This window comes from Photinus pyralis, unplaced genomic scaffold (assembly GCF_008802855.1).
Source record: "Photinus pyralis isolate 1611_PpyrPB1 unplaced genomic scaffold, Ppyr1.3 Ppyr1.4_LG4, whole genome shotgun sequence".
NCBI classification, from domain to species: domain Eukaryota; kingdom Metazoa; phylum Arthropoda; class Insecta; order Coleoptera; family Lampyridae; genus Photinus; species Photinus pyralis.
Genome location: NW_022170511.1, coordinates 30,101,736 through 30,119,008, shown reverse-complemented (window position 1 = coordinate 30,119,008; position 17,273 = coordinate 30,101,736). Strand labels below are relative to the sequence as shown.

General features: G+C 36.7%; 1 protein-coding gene across 1 annotated transcript in view; it reads right to left on the bottom strand.

Moving 5' to 3' along the window:
* Nucleotides 1–17,273, bottom strand: part of LOC116169067 (ubiquitin-like protein 3) — a 70,393-nt gene that overhangs the window by 3,374 nt on the left and 49,746 nt on the right. Inside the window, exon 4 of the mRNA XM_031485093.1 lies at nucleotides 4,435–4,543. Coding sequence (XP_031340953.1) covers nucleotides 4,435–4,543 — 109 coding nt within the window. The remainder of the gene's footprint in view (nucleotides 1–4,434; nucleotides 4,544–17,273) is intronic.

The window sequence follows — 17,273 nt, the reverse complement described above, 5'->3', positions numbered from 1 at the left end:
ATACATTTTTTATCTGCAACTTTGGTGGGTGACTTTTGTTGTATTGGGCTAATTTCAATAACGTTATTTTCTTGGGCCAAGAGCTTTCCAAGTTTCAAGCCGCTAGGATTTTGTGTACAAAACGTAGAATGGACAAACAGACAAAAGTATGATTTTCAAGAAGGCCTGTCGAGTCCTTAAATGCTCACTTTTTCCATGTTACAGGATGTCCCATTTTCAACACTTTTATAGAGGTAACAGTGGAATGAAGGTGCATATGTGCAAAACATTCTGTTTGCCCTCCGTCTCTTTTATGTCTAAGTAGATTATATAAAAGTATTGAAAGAATTCAAACACGGAACCACAGAAAGATGGACAAATAAAGGCCACCTTTTGCGCTCGAACATTCTTTTACAAGGTGTTTAAGAGTAAAGTAAGTACAAATCCCTGTTACGTACAAGGAAAGTTTTCAAACTTCCACACTTCTGCCATAGTTATCGTTACCTTAATTATTAATTAACGGCTCTTACTCATAGCCTCATATATTCTCCCTGGCCCCGAACTTCAAACTTGAGGCTTAATAATAAACTTTGTTTCGTAATTTCAAAATATAGTAAAGTACGAGTAGGTAACTCTATTTATGGCTGCTAAATTAGAAGTAACATCATATTTGTAAAAGGCAATATAATTACGGTTAGTACGCATTAACTAATTAATGCTACTTTCCTGGGAGGAAACGGCTTTTTTCTCGGGCTCTCTATATCGGATAACTTGAATGGTAACAGGTGTCGGAAAAAAAGTTTTGTTACCATAATCAGTTGACCGGTGCATTAATCCATACCATATAAGGGTATATGGCGTGTATATAAAAATAGAATACCTACTCATTTCTGACAACGTAATTCAAAAAGAAAGCGGAACGAAATCCAATTCCACTTGCATCTTTTCAGTTTATACAGGGTGGTCACAAATTATATCGGCAAATATAGATCTAATTGAAAAATGTGCCATAGTCAAACTAGGACCTTTGTGATACTATCTTAAATGGAACAAGAAGACGCTAATTTAAACCAAGACAAAGGCGTGTGAAAAGAAAACTTGGGTGCACATCCGCCCGACACAAGAAAGCAAAACATTTAACTACCACAGGAATGTAATGCTAACTGTTCTTTAACGATTTTCATTACCGTAATAGGAGAAATTTCCACCACGCAAAATCGTACACTTTACTTTTATGAAGGTTTTTTTTCAATACGTGTGCTTGAAATCAGGTTTATTTCTATTAACACAAATAATGTCTTAACGCTTAAATTCAGATAACACTTTGAATTACTTGCTGCCAAAAATTATGAAATCAAAATTGTCAACTTGAACCACGCAGTGGCCCAGAACGGAATGCCTTACGATTTTTCCAGCAGATTAATCCCCTCTATTCTTTATGAAATAATTAACGCCTTTTCAGATATGACGTCTAACAATTAAGACAAAGCTAATATGAGAATAATATTCTATAGAATTTAAATAAGCAGAACAAAACGATCGCTAATTCCACCAATTACTTTCGGACTTTTACAATTCCACCAGTCGTGCAATTCCAAAAATCTCAACTTTACCTCTATAAAATTCTAAACAAGTATAAATTGTGCACAACTCTTGCAGATAAAGCGCATTTTTGAAATCGAAATAGCGTAGTAAATGGTTGGGTTATAAAATAGTAGCATCCTATATTTATCGATGTTTCTTTGTTAGTAGATTATTACATAAACATTTAAAGGCCGCCTAGCTTACTACATTCAAAATCTGCGCTATATAATGCAAGAAAAATCAAGCCCTTAGAGAAACTCTTAGAAATATTGCATTTTTCCTTTCCTCCAACATTTTCGAGACATTCATAGTTTTTCCACCGCCAGTAGATGTCTCTTGCCTAGACCATCTTTTCGACCTCCTCCGACAGTCCGTTCTGCAGATATTTGCTCTGAAAGTTTTGACGTCACCGTCTCGTCCTGATGTTCCATTTGCCTTCTATGGGTACCCTTCTTCCGACACTTTGTTTTCAAGATATTCGTTGCGACTTAGAATAGATATGTTTCGTCCAGAGGATTCATTTTGCCTTTGAGAGTACTTTCCTCCGCCAAGACGTTTTCGAGATATTTGCTCTTAAAGTTTTCACATCAACATTCAATATATCCTCCGACAAGTTCTTGAGATATAATGAATTATATCCGATCACGATAAAGGGTCGAGGAAGAGGACTATAGTTGGTAGAAATTAATTCCTTTTGTTGAGACCTTTCACTAGAGTACCAACGCCCCTCAGCTCCTTATTTTGATAAGGGGTAGAAAGAAAGGCGGTAGTTTGTAGTACATTTATTTAATTTCTAATTCGGTTTACATAGTCGCTTTGTTTATTTTGATTTGTTCTTGCAAATTTAATTGTATAAAAGCTCAGGGACATCCGGATTTAATTATAAAAATTTATCACCGGTCAGTCCGATAAGAGTTCGTTACCGCTCTAATTAGTTTCAAGATAAGCAGATGTTTTTTCGCCGAAGTAAATACAGGTGTTCAGTTTATCGTTCGACGGCGCATTTATTTTGATAAAGAAGTAGAGGCTGAAGGTATAGCAGGGACGAGTCGTTAAGTAGAAGAGATGGAGATGAAACGTTGCCTTTTGGTCAAGCTTTTTGTTTGGTGGGTGTGTGTTTGGCAATTTGTCGTAATCGAATTTGTTTTGGAAAGACAGTCAGTCTTAGTGATTATAAAAGTCTGTTGTAGAAGAAGTAGTTGGTGCTCTAAGAGATCCGTCCTTATATAAAGTGTTTTAATTCGAGTTGAGCTCAAGTGTTGATTACGTTTACGAAGTCTGAATTATCGCGATTTTTCGTAATAGCGGATGCCGCTCGTGAGGGAATATGTAGAAGAGTGTAAAAATTAAAAAAAAATGTGCTAATGTTTGCGTTTTGTTCGTCAGTCGGACCCACTTCTGCCGTTCTTCTCGGGGAATGGTCCTAGAGTTCTGCAATTGTTTCCTATACCTTGAAGGTGTGCCAGACGGCCATGAAACTTCGCTGTCTTAAAGGGGGGGGCTCTCCATGAATTATTTATTGAGATGCTGTTTTTGTCAGTAAAACGTGCATAACTTTTACATACATACACACTCAATCGGTCTCAGATTTTGCATACGCATGCCTTTAGTGGTGTCAAGTTAAACATTTGAAAATGGGGAGGGGGGGGGGGTGCAAACACACGTTCTACCCTTTATGGTGTTGGGTGTTCTAATGAAAGGTCTCATCGAAATAAATTGGATTGTACAAAGTATTTCCCGCGCGACTCTTTTTCGAGATCAGTGGGTGACGGCACCTGAAGGGGGGAGGGGGTTAGAAATTAATTTTATCTTTCATGGTGTTCTAATTAAAGGTCTCAACGAAAGGAACAGTTTTCTACCAACTACTGCCCTTCTTTCTGCCCTCTTATCAAAAAACGGGGTTGGATTAGGTGTGTGGGGGGGGGGGGAGGTTTTATCCTTCATGGTACTCTAATGAAAGGTCTCAACGAAAGGAATTAATTTCTACCAACCATAGTCCTCCTTCTCGACCCCTTATCATGATCGAATATATTTGCCTACATCTCCAAAACGGATTGTCGGCAAAAGGTACTCACAAAGGGCGACTTGGACGTCTGGAAGTGGCCTGGTGGTGTCAAAACGTTAAGAGCGAATATCTCGAAAACGGTTTGTCGGAGGAAAGTACTGTCAAAGGCAAAATCTGCAAAATGGAGTATCGGAGGATTTTGAATGTATGCCAGGCGGCCTTTAAAAAACGCGCTTTATCTGCACAAGATTGGTGCACAATTTATACTTGTTACTCTTTACAGTAATGCGTATGAATTGCTCATTTAACATGCACGAATGCACGATACAGTATTGTGCGCGTACGTATAATCAAATATTAGCGAACGAATAATGATTTTGAAATATTTCCATAAAGCCCATTTTGTTAATTAACGCCGAAAACGTAATCTCCTTTCCGGATTTATCGTTTTAATAGTCCGTGACACACACACAGACAGGAAGACAAGACAGATAATCAGGACATGCCTTGTAGTCTTATAGGCACACCATCAGAGAAAATATGATTTCAATTTTATAAGGGGGTTCCGATTCGGAATCTTAGGAGGAATTGACCTGGAAGATAATAAAAAAATGCCGAAATTGCGTAGTCGCCCTTTATATCAGTAAATTCATACATCAATCAAATTTGTAAGAAATAATTTGACGTAGGCATGCCAATAAATTGCCAGTAATTGGTTGCTATGTAATCTTTGTAATGAAATTTGTTTTTTAAATTGGCAGTTTAGTCAACCTGTTACATTTTTGCAATTGTTTCTATATACCAACAGGTGATTAAGACAGAGACTGAAATAATTAATCTGTCGTCACTGAAAAGAATTTGCTTACCTTCCGGCCAATTTTCGAAGACATACTGCGCAATGTCTCCCGCGGAATCGCTTGGACAGAACAGAAACTCTTTCGTCTTTCCACTGACAAGGATTAGCCGCAAGTTTATCTGCAACAAAACAATCGATTTGAGCACCTGGTGCACCCAAAGAGAATTCACATCACGCTACACCGTTCCTTATGTAATATATATTAAAGTCACGTGTTTGACTTTAAACAACAGATCATTTCTTTAATATACCGAAGTTTGTAGAACTAATGCTACCTTTAATTTCTTTTCCCAACATCTACATTAAAATCTCCCATTAACATTTAAATAAACCCATTAGCAGAGGACAATCCGGCAAGAGCAAAAAACCAAAATTTGAATAATAATACGGTTAACAAAGCCATTTGCTAACGCCGAATAGAACAAAATGAAACAAGATAATTAAGGTCTCTCTCCCAAAGAAAATATTAAATTCGCAACATAATAACACAACTCGCCCGTCAATATCTCCGTTGTGAAAAGGGAAATCGAAAATTATTTCATCGCCCGCGGCTTCTCCATTTTAAGTCTGGATATTTCAAATCCATCTGTTAAAACCCCGTCGGATTTTCAAACGCAGACGTGTACTAATAATCACTCAAATCGCTAAAGGGGGGAAAGGCGAGGTTGGGGATAGTATAAAAATTCAACCCCCCCGAAGGCGGTTAGGAATGTAGATGATGACAATGCCGGTCTGTTTTTTAATATAAGTGGGGTATATATTCTTCTCATTCAACGGCTAATTTCGTAAAAATGCGGCGGATAATTTGCGCTCGAATTCTTACGCCCGGATCTTTTGTTTCCGTAAATGTAATCAAAATTCTTTTTCTAACGCGTCAAATGTGAAATTATGTTACGTTCGTCTTCGTAGCGCACATAAAAATGAATCCGATTACTCTTTGCATTTTCGCCCTTTTTCGTTCGCTATTTTGAGTGTAATTGAAAGATGTCTCATTCGTGAATAACAAAATGATGCAATAAAGTGTTGTACGAATAAAAATGAATATATAACACACACTGCTACTGAACAAGTTTGTCAGAATGCATTAAATATCCATAGGGATTCTGAATGAAAATTCATCTAATTGTTTGATTTTACGCTGTAACTTTCAAAGAAGGAAAAATTATGAGAGCCTGACATGATTTGAACAGAAAAAGGTAATTTCTTCTCCTACACTTTGACCAATATCGCGAAATCGTTGGTTACGTACTAATTTCGTGGGGAAATACGAAAAAAAAGTAAATCACTCCGGCAAAACAATGGTATCCAACATTATAAAACGTTTGCTACTAACCTACGTACGTGGTCAATGGCGTACTTCTACATGGCATATAGCAGCCACTATTTTTTATTAGTCATCCTAATCTCCTTTTATGCTGTCATATCCAAAATAGTGTACTCTGTAATAATTTCTAATGAAAACTAATAGTTGAAATTAATATTTGCCCCCCTTGACCATACAGAAGTTCGGCCACTAATTGCAAATTTAAAGTACGTAGATTGGGTAGAAAACTTTTTTATAATTTTGGATGCCATTAAAAGCTTCTTACAAAAATGTTGTTTTGAAGTGGTTCCAGACAACATTTCACCCTGTATAGATTTAGTTCAATAGTCGGAAAATAAAAAGGTGTATCTTCCCGTCGAAGTTCTAGGAAGAAATCGCACTTTCTTGTTAATTATTGTAACGAGATAGGCAACACATACAAAAATAGCTTCTGATGAGATTCGAATTTCTAATTATTTCATTAGATTTCGAACATGAATCAATGAATCTACCCCTATAAGTTATAGTAAAAAGTCGAAGTTTATTATTAAGTAGCAGTCCCGGCGAACTTCGTACCGTCTTTGGAAAATCCCGTTTTCTCCCGTGCCCCGTTCCTGTGGGAACTTCGGGAAGTACACTTTCACGCGTTCGAAGAAACCTACGTTCTAAATGTCTCTTTCCCACTGTAAAACATAAAATTCTGTTTTTTCTGTTCCCGTTTTCGTGGGAATTTCGGAAAGTGTTGATGTGTTGCAAAATCACACTGTGCACGTTTTAAATATTGGAAAGTATTGCGAGTTAACATATACCTAAGTACTTAATTTTGCTTTGCACTGGTACCGCCACGTAAGAAGACTACAGCGAGATGACTAATTTAGAGTCTGCAGGAGGATCTGGGAGGGTTGGGTATGTGAATGTCAGGGTAAACTAAAGTCGTGTGAACACAACTCGAATGACGTAAAAACTAGCTTCCATAGCAACCACGTAGCACGGAAAGTTTTAAAAACTTTTCATTCGACCCCCTGATCACTAACGTTAAACCTAACGTGCAGGTTATTTGTAGAAAACGTTAATTTACCCATACTAAATAACAATTTTTTTTTGCCTTATAACCTGCACGTTAAGTTTGAGGTTTCTGATACGTCACAGGGCTGATTATTATCTGTACGTCCACAAATAAGAATATGTTTGCTTTTGTGCTTATCTAGGCGATTAATTAATTGACGTTTGATAAATTAAAGATTGACAGCTCAAAACATGTTTCATAGAACAACTTCGGGCAGATTCATTTTACCCTGAAACTCTATACCCAGGCGATGCCATATTTTAATTGCAACAAATCAAAGACAATGAACATTGGTCCAGCTGTTCTTGAGTTACAAGTGGATACACGGCTCTGTTTTAATGTCCATGAACCTAGCAGAGCAAGGTCAGGAGAACACAATCAAACATATTGCATAATTAGGTGCTAATTAAGTGCCATATTCCCGAATTAAATGCACCTTTTTTTTAAATTATGACATGCTCTGCCAGGTTTATATAAACTGAACGTTATGAGGAAATTACAGCCTCCCAAATTCAAAAAGATGTTGTGTACTGTCACTTTTCGTCCCTCATTGCATTTTAATCCTTCTGGGAGAAAAAGTGACACTTTTGACCCTTAACGATCGACAAAACAAGTTCATTTAGCCTACGGAGTACAAAAAAGAAATTTTGAATCCGGTAATAGTTAAGGAGCATTTAATTCTGGAATAGGACACTTAATTAGCACCTAATTATAGTTAGTTCACTTTTCATTTTCTTGGGTTTTTAAGGTAGTGCTCTGCTGAGTTCATATGAACCTGGCAGAACATGTCATAATTTAAAAAAAAAGGAGCATTTAATTCCGAAATAGGACATTTAATTAGCACCTAATTATAGTTAGTTCACTTTTCATTTTCTTGGGTTTTTAAGGTAGTTTGATTGTGTTCTGCTGGCCTTGCTCTGCTAGGTTAATGGACATTCTGTTTTATATATTAAGACTAATAACAGACCCCGTGAACTTCGTACCGCTTTTGAGAAATCTTGTTTTCTTGGATGGGACATACGCATTGCAAATGGATGAGTAATTAGCTAAAAATCCAAGAATAATTTATAAATTTTTTATTTACATAGTGTAACGTCTCTTTGTTTCGTTGAATGTACTCTTGGTTTGGGTGATTTGACTGAATGCACTCTTAGGAGTAGTTGGTACCACTGGCATTGAGAAAATATCACTTTCGCTTTTGTCGTTGAAATGACAAGTTCTGATTTTTGCGAAAGATGTTGATATCTGAAGTGGAAAATTGCATCATCATCACTAAAATTGGTTAAATTATTTATCTAGCGATTTTACGTGAATAAGGCACGGTAGATAAATTTATTTTCATAGGATTCCTTATTTGTTAACCCCCTTTTTGCTTTTAGCTTAAGCCATATGTTTCAATTTAATTACCTATCTTTATTTTATGTATATCGCAATCCGAAACCCATTTACTAATGGGTTTGCACGCCTGGCGCCCAAAAATTATATGAGTTTTGTTAAACGTCGGTGGTTGTTTCACTGGAAGACCAGTTTCCCTGGATAACAGTGGCAAATTCGCTTTTCCTTCTCGACGGTTGCTGCAATATCAGTTCATCATATTCGGAAAATACAACAAAACCATTATACACGAGAGAAACAACGAAAAAAGTTATAAATTTTTGCAAACTTCGTATGGAAATGCGGTTTTTGGCAGTGTTCAGAAAAATGCCAAGAAAAATGTTGTGCAATACTAGTTGAGCCATTTTTAACCAAAATGTAGTGGAAGAGTGCAAGTATGCATGGGTTTCTCACGCTGTATTGGAATCCAGTACATATACGTTGTATTTGTTTTAACCACGTTTTTGTCATTTGTATATTGCTTGTACGTCTGTGTGTGTACCTTCGGGAATCTACCAATAAAATAGTCTTGCGCGAAAGATACTTTTATATTCCCATATTCTAACACATTTTGATACCTTTTTCCTACGCAGCGGTATGGCGAAAATACGTAGATGCACAAATTTAAATTGCAATATTCATCCAAGCTGTCTTTGAAACAAAAGTAGTACTAAAAAAATTAATTTCATTAAAATATGGAAAGCATCATGGCCTAACACAATGAAAAACCCTACATGGGTAATTGCCGAGGTAATCGCAGAGATAAAATCAAAAACTCAAAATGTCTCTAATACAATCCTGGGTTGTGGAACATAAAAAGTCTTAATGTCTTCATAGAGTCTTAATTATTTTACGACCTATTACGAGATTGTTTCTGGAATATTGATTTCATTTTGCTAACTGAAGGGCGAAGTATTAAAGATCAACGGAAAGTCAACAACGTCACTGTGAATGACGGTGCAATCTCTAAAATGCATGTAAAAGCTCTTAGGAATAATGATGCACAATCCCCCAGCGCATTACAGATTTATGCAATTTCATCAATCACGCACAGAATTTGCTTAACGAGTTTTAAAATCGATCATAATCAGATTACGCTGGTGAAACATTAATGAGAAATTCGGACAAATCATGTATATAATTGCGAAAAAAAACCCTGCTCCGAAACATTTTCGTTCTGCGAGTAGCTCAAATGAAATTGGAAAACTAATGCGGCTTTACAAGAAAATGTCTTATCTGCATGGTATCGAGTCCCTAAATCCTATTGCAAACGGTTTAAAATACGTACGGATCGGATATAAAAGAAAATGCGCGCTTTCTGGCGTGCAATTTCATTTTCTAGAAACCGGAGAACTATTGCATAAAATCGCAAGTTAAGACAACAGGAAGAAAAACTCTTAGGATGTAACAAATCCCCTATAGACTTGCAAAAGTCATTCTTTCAATTCTAGCTCGTTTAGTCCTACTGCTAAACGAGTTTCGTAGAACTTGCCGAAGCCGTAGAAAACCCACAGGACCACTATCATAATAATAATAATAATAATATTGTCGGAAAGTGTAATGGTCGTGGTTTCATTTTATGTTGAAACCAAAATCTCGACTTTGGATGACATTATTTGTGGGGAGGCGATTTGTGATTTTTATGTGCTACAGGAAATTCTAAGAATTTTTTAATGGACCGTTGGAGGAATTTGCGTGTGTCTAATAGACGATAATATCTAGACGAGGGTTTTAGTTTTCCGAAATATTTAATTTATAGTAGGAGTCGCTGGTCAGGTCTGCGGTTACAGTGATTAATTATACGATGTAAGATAATTTACATTTTTTCAATTTTTACCTGCCTTTGCGATGTTATTTCGATTGAGGCTTAGCATGTCTGATTTTCTAATGTATTGTAGCTTTGATGTCACAAGGTGCAATTTTCTTTAATTTTTTTGAAAATGTGCACTAATCTTAAACGGACAAACTTGAATGGTCACTAAGTGAAAGCCTTTTATGGATGTTCACGAACGGCACAAAAAAATACCCCCGTGTGAAATACGCAGAACGAGTAAATGCTGTTTAGGGATGTTTGTGCCCAATCAATTCTATTAAATGTTGCGGTTGATATCTCATCTATACACCCCTAAATAACGCCAAAATGTATACACATACACTTCATTTTTAAAACTAATTTTAGAACTTTTCACTTTTATTTGTATAAGTGTGAACGGAAAAGACCAAACCAGGGACGTTTTGACAATATCATAATTAGTGCACAAACGCCCCTAAAGAAAATTTAACTTAATTAGTTAAAATGAGCCACCATGAATGGTCAGTTGATATTGAGACATGCCAACTTTGGTTCTCTGGGGGACAAATTTCAACGTAAAAATCAAGCTTTGTAAGCCACCCCCTCCCTACAACAACCCTCATGTCAAAAATGACCTTATTAAAAAGGTTGTTTAATTCTGTAGATGTAAAGAATACTGTGTAAAGATGGATGAGGCGGATGAGGGTGATATGGATCAAGAATGAAAAAGACGAAAACTCGAGACCCTAACTCTGGTCTCGTGTCAACACGAATTCTAATATAAAATATACCACCACCGTGTGATAATTTACAGGTGGTTGACCCAACTTCGCTCACGGCTCAACGCGAATTTTAACACAACACACGAAACCACTCTGCCGTATGTAACATTTTGATTTTGTCATGCGCCAATTTGTGTGTAAATTCCTCTTCAAGGGTTCATGCAAATGTTAATTTTCTTTAATTATTATCATTAATGAGTGATTAGTCGCTTTGATTTTGTTGGTGGTAAGTGAATAGTATACCCTCTCCTTCAGGCATTGCAACACTTTAATTAACGCAAGCGCCATTTCAATTACCGAGTGGATTCATTGGGATTCCTTGTTCCATTTCTTTGTTTTAAAAGTGAATGGCTGGAGGCATCGGAAGAGAGCTGTCGATTTCTTCATTAAAGGTAAGATTGTTATTATTTTATTGGATACTTGTACCTTCATGATCGATTTGAAGAAACTTGGTGGCGCTCAATTATAAGGGGAGGTCTACACGTAATACGTCACGAGGAAGAATCCTATTATAATTAAAACTGGCAGACCCCGCGAACTTCGTACCGCCTTTGAGAAATCTCATTTTCTTGGATGATACGCTCAGTTTCCGCCGCCTCACCTCACCCACTCGGCGTACTACATAACCCCCAGCAGTATGAAATATACTTTACGACCTATTCTCATACCTAGCAAATATATATCAAACATTTCATAAAAATCCGAGTTCGACCACAAATGTTAGTGTATATGGGACATACGTTCTCTTTAGGCGACTGCGCCGCCTCACCTCGCACACTCTACAAACTTGTTTTTGCCATCACGTATTTGTACGGACGATTCGTTATTGATCAAATTTTGCTTTTGCTAGTGTAAAGTAATTTAAATTATGAATTCTTATTGAGTATTAATTACAGTTTCAGTATACGATTTACTTAATGTCAAACGTTAGACATTACTACCACAATATTTTGTGCCGCACTATTCACTATACCACTTGTTTGTTTGTGTTATTATCTGTTACAGATAAGACAGAAAAGCGCCATTCTGAGCTCAAATTGCCGTTACAATCAGAGTTCAAAGGTACTTTTTTATGTTCGACGGCTCCTTGGCGTAACGTTTGATTACATACTGTTTTTCGATTTACTACATTTGTTTGATAGTCGTTTAAAAATTATAGCTCCGTCGTTTTCTGCGGAATCCTGTTTGGATATTGACTCTGACTACGAGTTAATCCCCTTTTTGCTAAAAATTGCTTTTTAAACTGTTACCCAAAATCGTCCTGTAACCTTGATTTTCATGCCTATTTTCTATCTGTTCTGCTGCTTGTCACTTTACTGGCCGCACCTGTCACTTTACCGGTCGCACCGTCACTTTACCGACTGCATTTATGACATTGCTAACGGTCTATGACTTATGTCATTATTGATAGATTGACTATTATCAAAAGTTTTATATACAAATTGAAATGTTATATTAAAATACGATTTCGGGTAAAATTTAATACAAAACTCGTCAGTAAAATGACACCCGACTCGGAAATTAAAGTGCTCGGCCCCAAAGAGGCCTCGTACTTAATATTTCCTCGCCAGTAATGTGTCATTTTCCTGACTTATGTAAATAACTATTACCAAATTAAAGAAGGGATAGAATTAAAAGTATCAAGGATGGCATCTAGCGGCAAACTAAAGAACTAAGATAATAACAAATCTAGTACAGCAATAACTTAACTAAACGGGTTATAGAGTAAATACATAGATGGCGTAAGGATATTGAATATAAGAATCGAAGAGAGTTACTTCAACAGAATTTAAATTTGGAATATCAATTGGTAAGAAAAAAACGTTACGTTACGTGAATTTCTCCGATATTCAAACAAGGTCGGAGAAACTAAATTAAGTAATTTTGGAAATTTGGAAGAAAACTACACTCGAAACTGCCAATAATCGTTAATTAATTCCACGGAAAAGAACAAAAATTCGAGATGGAAGATACGAAAGAGAAGTTAAACGTATACGTGCAAATAAAAAAAAAACTAACGCCCAGTTTCACAAACAATGATTAAAAGTATTAGAATGGAAAATATCTGAGCGTATAATCAAAGGTGGCTAACATTCTAATGTTTAATCAATGATTAATCTTAATCATTCTTATAGGAATGGCTGTCATAGAAAAAATGACAGAAAGATCAAGAGATCCAAAGTAGATCTAAAGGTACTTCAAAGGAAATAACATAACCAACCTACAACATCGTTCGTTACACATGTTACCTCCATTTTTTTAACGTCTGTCTTTGATTAGTGAACTTCTACCACATGCGGGCAGTATGACAATTATTACCCCAACAGAAATCGAGGCATATCTAATCAGAGGATTAGAAATCGGTGCCCCACGTTGGGCGCCAGGAAATTATGTTACGTTTACTCAAAGGGAACGTAACAGCCTTTCAGGAGCTTACCGCTATTTTTAAAGGGTTGCGGCATGAACTTGAAATTCGGAAAACATGTATTTCGCTCAAGAAGAAAACTTCAGATAACTCGGATTAATAAAATTCTTTGCATAAACTAAATGGAAATAATCACTGTCAAAATTGAATGAAGTTTGTCAGCCTCACAGCTGCCCTTTGATTAAGGGTGACATGAAATGCGACATTTAAGTTAGTCACAACAAACGTTAAAGCACACATTCTGTCCCTTTGGAAACTTTTTTAGCGGAAAGAAAATTGCTCACAAAAGAGAAGGCATATTCACATTTCCCTACAATGTTGCTTCGAATAAAATTAAATCAGCTGTTAAATTCGACGTCCCGTTTTTCGTTCGAGATCAACGCAGCAGTCGCGTGCAAATCATTATCGGTATTTGTTGCAATTAAAGTAATTAGTAAGTATGGCGATTGACCCTTGGTGTGGTAACGTAGACGCTGGGCTCTGAATTTGACCAAATTAAACAAAACCTGTAATAACGGCGTTATAAATTTAGAGTACCTAACCCTCAAATTTTTGTGGCCGAAGATCAAAATTGGTAATGAATATTTCACTGGCGTTTTAATATTTCACAAAACATTAGCGTGAAAAATGGATGTATAGAGTCAATTAAAACTCTTTTCATTAAAAAAGCACAAGGGATTTAATATTTCTCCTTTGCCGGAGACGTGGACTTCCATTCGAGAAAAGGGAGAAGGGCAAATATAAAGTCAATAATATTCGAACATTTCTTCTAGAGTGATTTAATAACGGAACTAAACTTGAGCAAAAATTAATTAAATACAAGCCCACTCTGATATCTTCCAAGTATTAATCGAAAAAGTTTGATTCACGCTTCAACTAAGCATCGAGAGTTCGGAAAGTATTTGGACCTACGGCATTCATGGTAATATTAGCTTCCCAGTTAGCATTAGGACTTCATTTGAAATTTACTTTAGCCATTCGGAGGGCATTCGCCTTCTAAATTTTTATTTAATCCCTTTTAGCGAGGTCTTTCCAATTTTATATTCGTCATGTAAACAACTGAGTCGATATTTCAAATTTAATCTCTTATACACAAAAAAAACGTAATGATCTAAAACGATGCCTAAAGTTTACCGTTGACCGGCGGCGACTGTCACTCAATTTTCAATAATTCCGCATCGGTGGCTTTCTAGAATAAAGAAAGCTCCAGAAAACACTAATGAAGAAAATCATCAGTCCGTCTAGAACAATCACACCTTTTGTACCTTTGGACCGATGCTCAAAATAAGCCTTTACAATTCCTTCATTTTTAATCCAACACCGAACAATATCTTACAACACTTCCTTAATTAAATAAACCACGGGGGCTAAATTTTTATTGTCTTCGGAAAGGGCGAGTGATAAAATAAATGAACCATAAAACGAGCGCTCAAACAAATTAAAAATAAATGGCGTCGTGTTTAACGATGTCTGAAAGTGTGTTGATACGATAAAAAGCGAATGGAAATAATTAAAGGTTAGGTGCAAAGGTGATGGAAAAATCAATCAAGACATTTCCCCCGCCCCCTGACCGCAAAAAATAGAAGTATGTTCGAAGTCATGGCGTTAGGTAATAAAAGACACTCCGCGAAAGTGATTAGAAAATAAATTAATATAAGAGAAGTTGAAGCCTACAAATTAAACTTCCAAATTGAAAAGGTAAGAAATTGAAATTTAATCCCGTCGTAAAATAATCTCTTGTTGGTTTAATATTGTGTGAAAGAATTTTCTTTCGGTTGCTGGAAATTGCAAATAAAAAGAAATTCGTCCGAGTAAAATGACGCTTCAAGACGGTTGAAGACGAACATTATCTAAACTTTACTATTAACCTATTGAGGAATACAACCAAGAGCAGTGCAGATAAAATTAAATAATCAACATCGCTACCGATCACGCGATGCCAACTACGGATGCACCTCAACCCAATTCAAACACGGTGACATGGTGATGGAGCGATCCAAAGACGACGTAGCGGAAGAACGCTTACTGGAAACGGACAAGGTAACCGCTAACACGGTTTCCGCCGCACCTTAAGCAACACACATACTCCCCAGAAAGATCTACAGAGTAAATAAAGCTCCCCATACACCGATTTTACACTTAATGAAAACTGTGACTGTGGTCTGGAAAGATCAAGCAACCTAACCCAAAAATTAACCTCCAAGTCAAAACATCTAATAACTACGATACCTAACCATCATCATTTGGTTCGGACCTATCCTGAATAACTTTTAATTCATAGCTAATGTGTATGGCTTACCGAAAAAGGTCCCAGAAAACGAGGAGCTAACTTAGCCTAATAGTAACCAATAGCGTCGGATATGGTTTTGTGTTTTCTCCACATCTGGCCTCTAATTTCATAAAGAAAATACCTACATTGCATCATGGGTGGTTTGAAATCGTCCCACTATCGTTTTTGTTGTTAGAACCGCTGTTCTACACTAATAAATTCGTCATTAGTCAAGTTAGTGTCAAAGCTGTCGCCGCGGATGCGAAATTCTTTTCCAAAGTTAGTGGTGAAATCCCAATTTTGGTTTCGTGTCTTTAAGTACGAAGTGTGCAGGCAAGGGATGCTAAATTAGCACCACAATGTTCATGAACGTCTTTAAGGAATGTTGAAATCAGTTGTTTAACCACACGGTTCACTGGTTCAGTAGGACCGGCTTGAGGATGATAAATTAGCCGCCTAAATTGCACGTCCATTGTCACAGATAAGATACTGAGGGACTTCAAAAACAAGACACACTCCTCAATACACCCCCTACCCCCAGAAATCAGTACATTTAAAAGTAGACGCAGCAGCTAAAAATTCTTTAAGTTTGACAAACGATTCCTCATACTCTGGTCGATTTCTTCTGGGTCCGTTTTCCGAACAAACAGTGCACGATTTCACAGTCACTCCAGTAGCGCCACACTTATAGCGAGGGTTGGGGCATTCCGTTCGTTGATGCCTTAGAGTCTAGATAATCTGAATGAACACATTAATTTGGAGATTTCCTTTCTTGAAATTTGAACTTACAACGTACGGTTACCTTTACAAACGATCGCTAAACTCCGAACTTTCCTACAAATCCAAATTCACTCAAATTTTGAAATTCGACCACCCTGTAGACGCTCTACCTACAACAATGTACACCCCTAAAAATCTCCGAAATCCATAATTCAATGTAAACGCATCGCAAAATTTAAGATTCCTATTTACACATTCACTTACAAGAAAATTCATAAAATAATGGTATAATCAAATCGAGTGCATAAATCCATTTTAAATAGTACAAAATTTAACAATTTTCAGATAATCGGCACGTATATCAATAACACAAAAAATGGAAATTAATTCGAATCGGTACAATAGGAAAATCGGGAGGGATTTATTTTAATGTCAATGGAATGAACGGACATTCGACCGGTGATTAATGAATTATAAATCTGAAGCAAACAAGGGCACTGGATTTAACGTGCGCGGCAGATACATAAAATAGGGCATGACTTCGGTCGAATTGTGCCCATTTTATATTATATACAATCCCGCTCGCGCGATTCAATAAGGGATCATTCTGGATGAGGTGTTTAGCTATTCATGCGGAATGGATACAATAACAATATCCATATCTCCCGAGGTGAATTGTTTCAAACTTACTCCTACTACGCACGTAGAATGGACTTATTTGTTGCCGGGGATTTTTAAAACCCAAATTTCCTAAACGTTTATAAATTCATTTGAGGGAAGCACCTGAGCTTACACCCCCCTGAAGTTTGAAATGTATATTTAATCACAAAATCAGTAAACCTGAAATCAATTTTCACTGCAGTGTTAAATTTCGGTTTGTACAATATCAAGCTTGATCTCTACGTCATGCTTTTTTGTAACATATTAAATTTCGAAATTCAGATAATCTTTCAATCGTCTCAGAGTGAAACTTAGTAGAACAGAGACACCATCTCTACTACTATTTGTGACGTCAGAAAGACGCGGCTTTGTTGAAGGGGATTCCTCGGTTACGTAATTCGGGAGTGATCTTGATTGTGGTGCAAAGTAGTGCTGTAACAAAGCACTCGTTTTGCGAC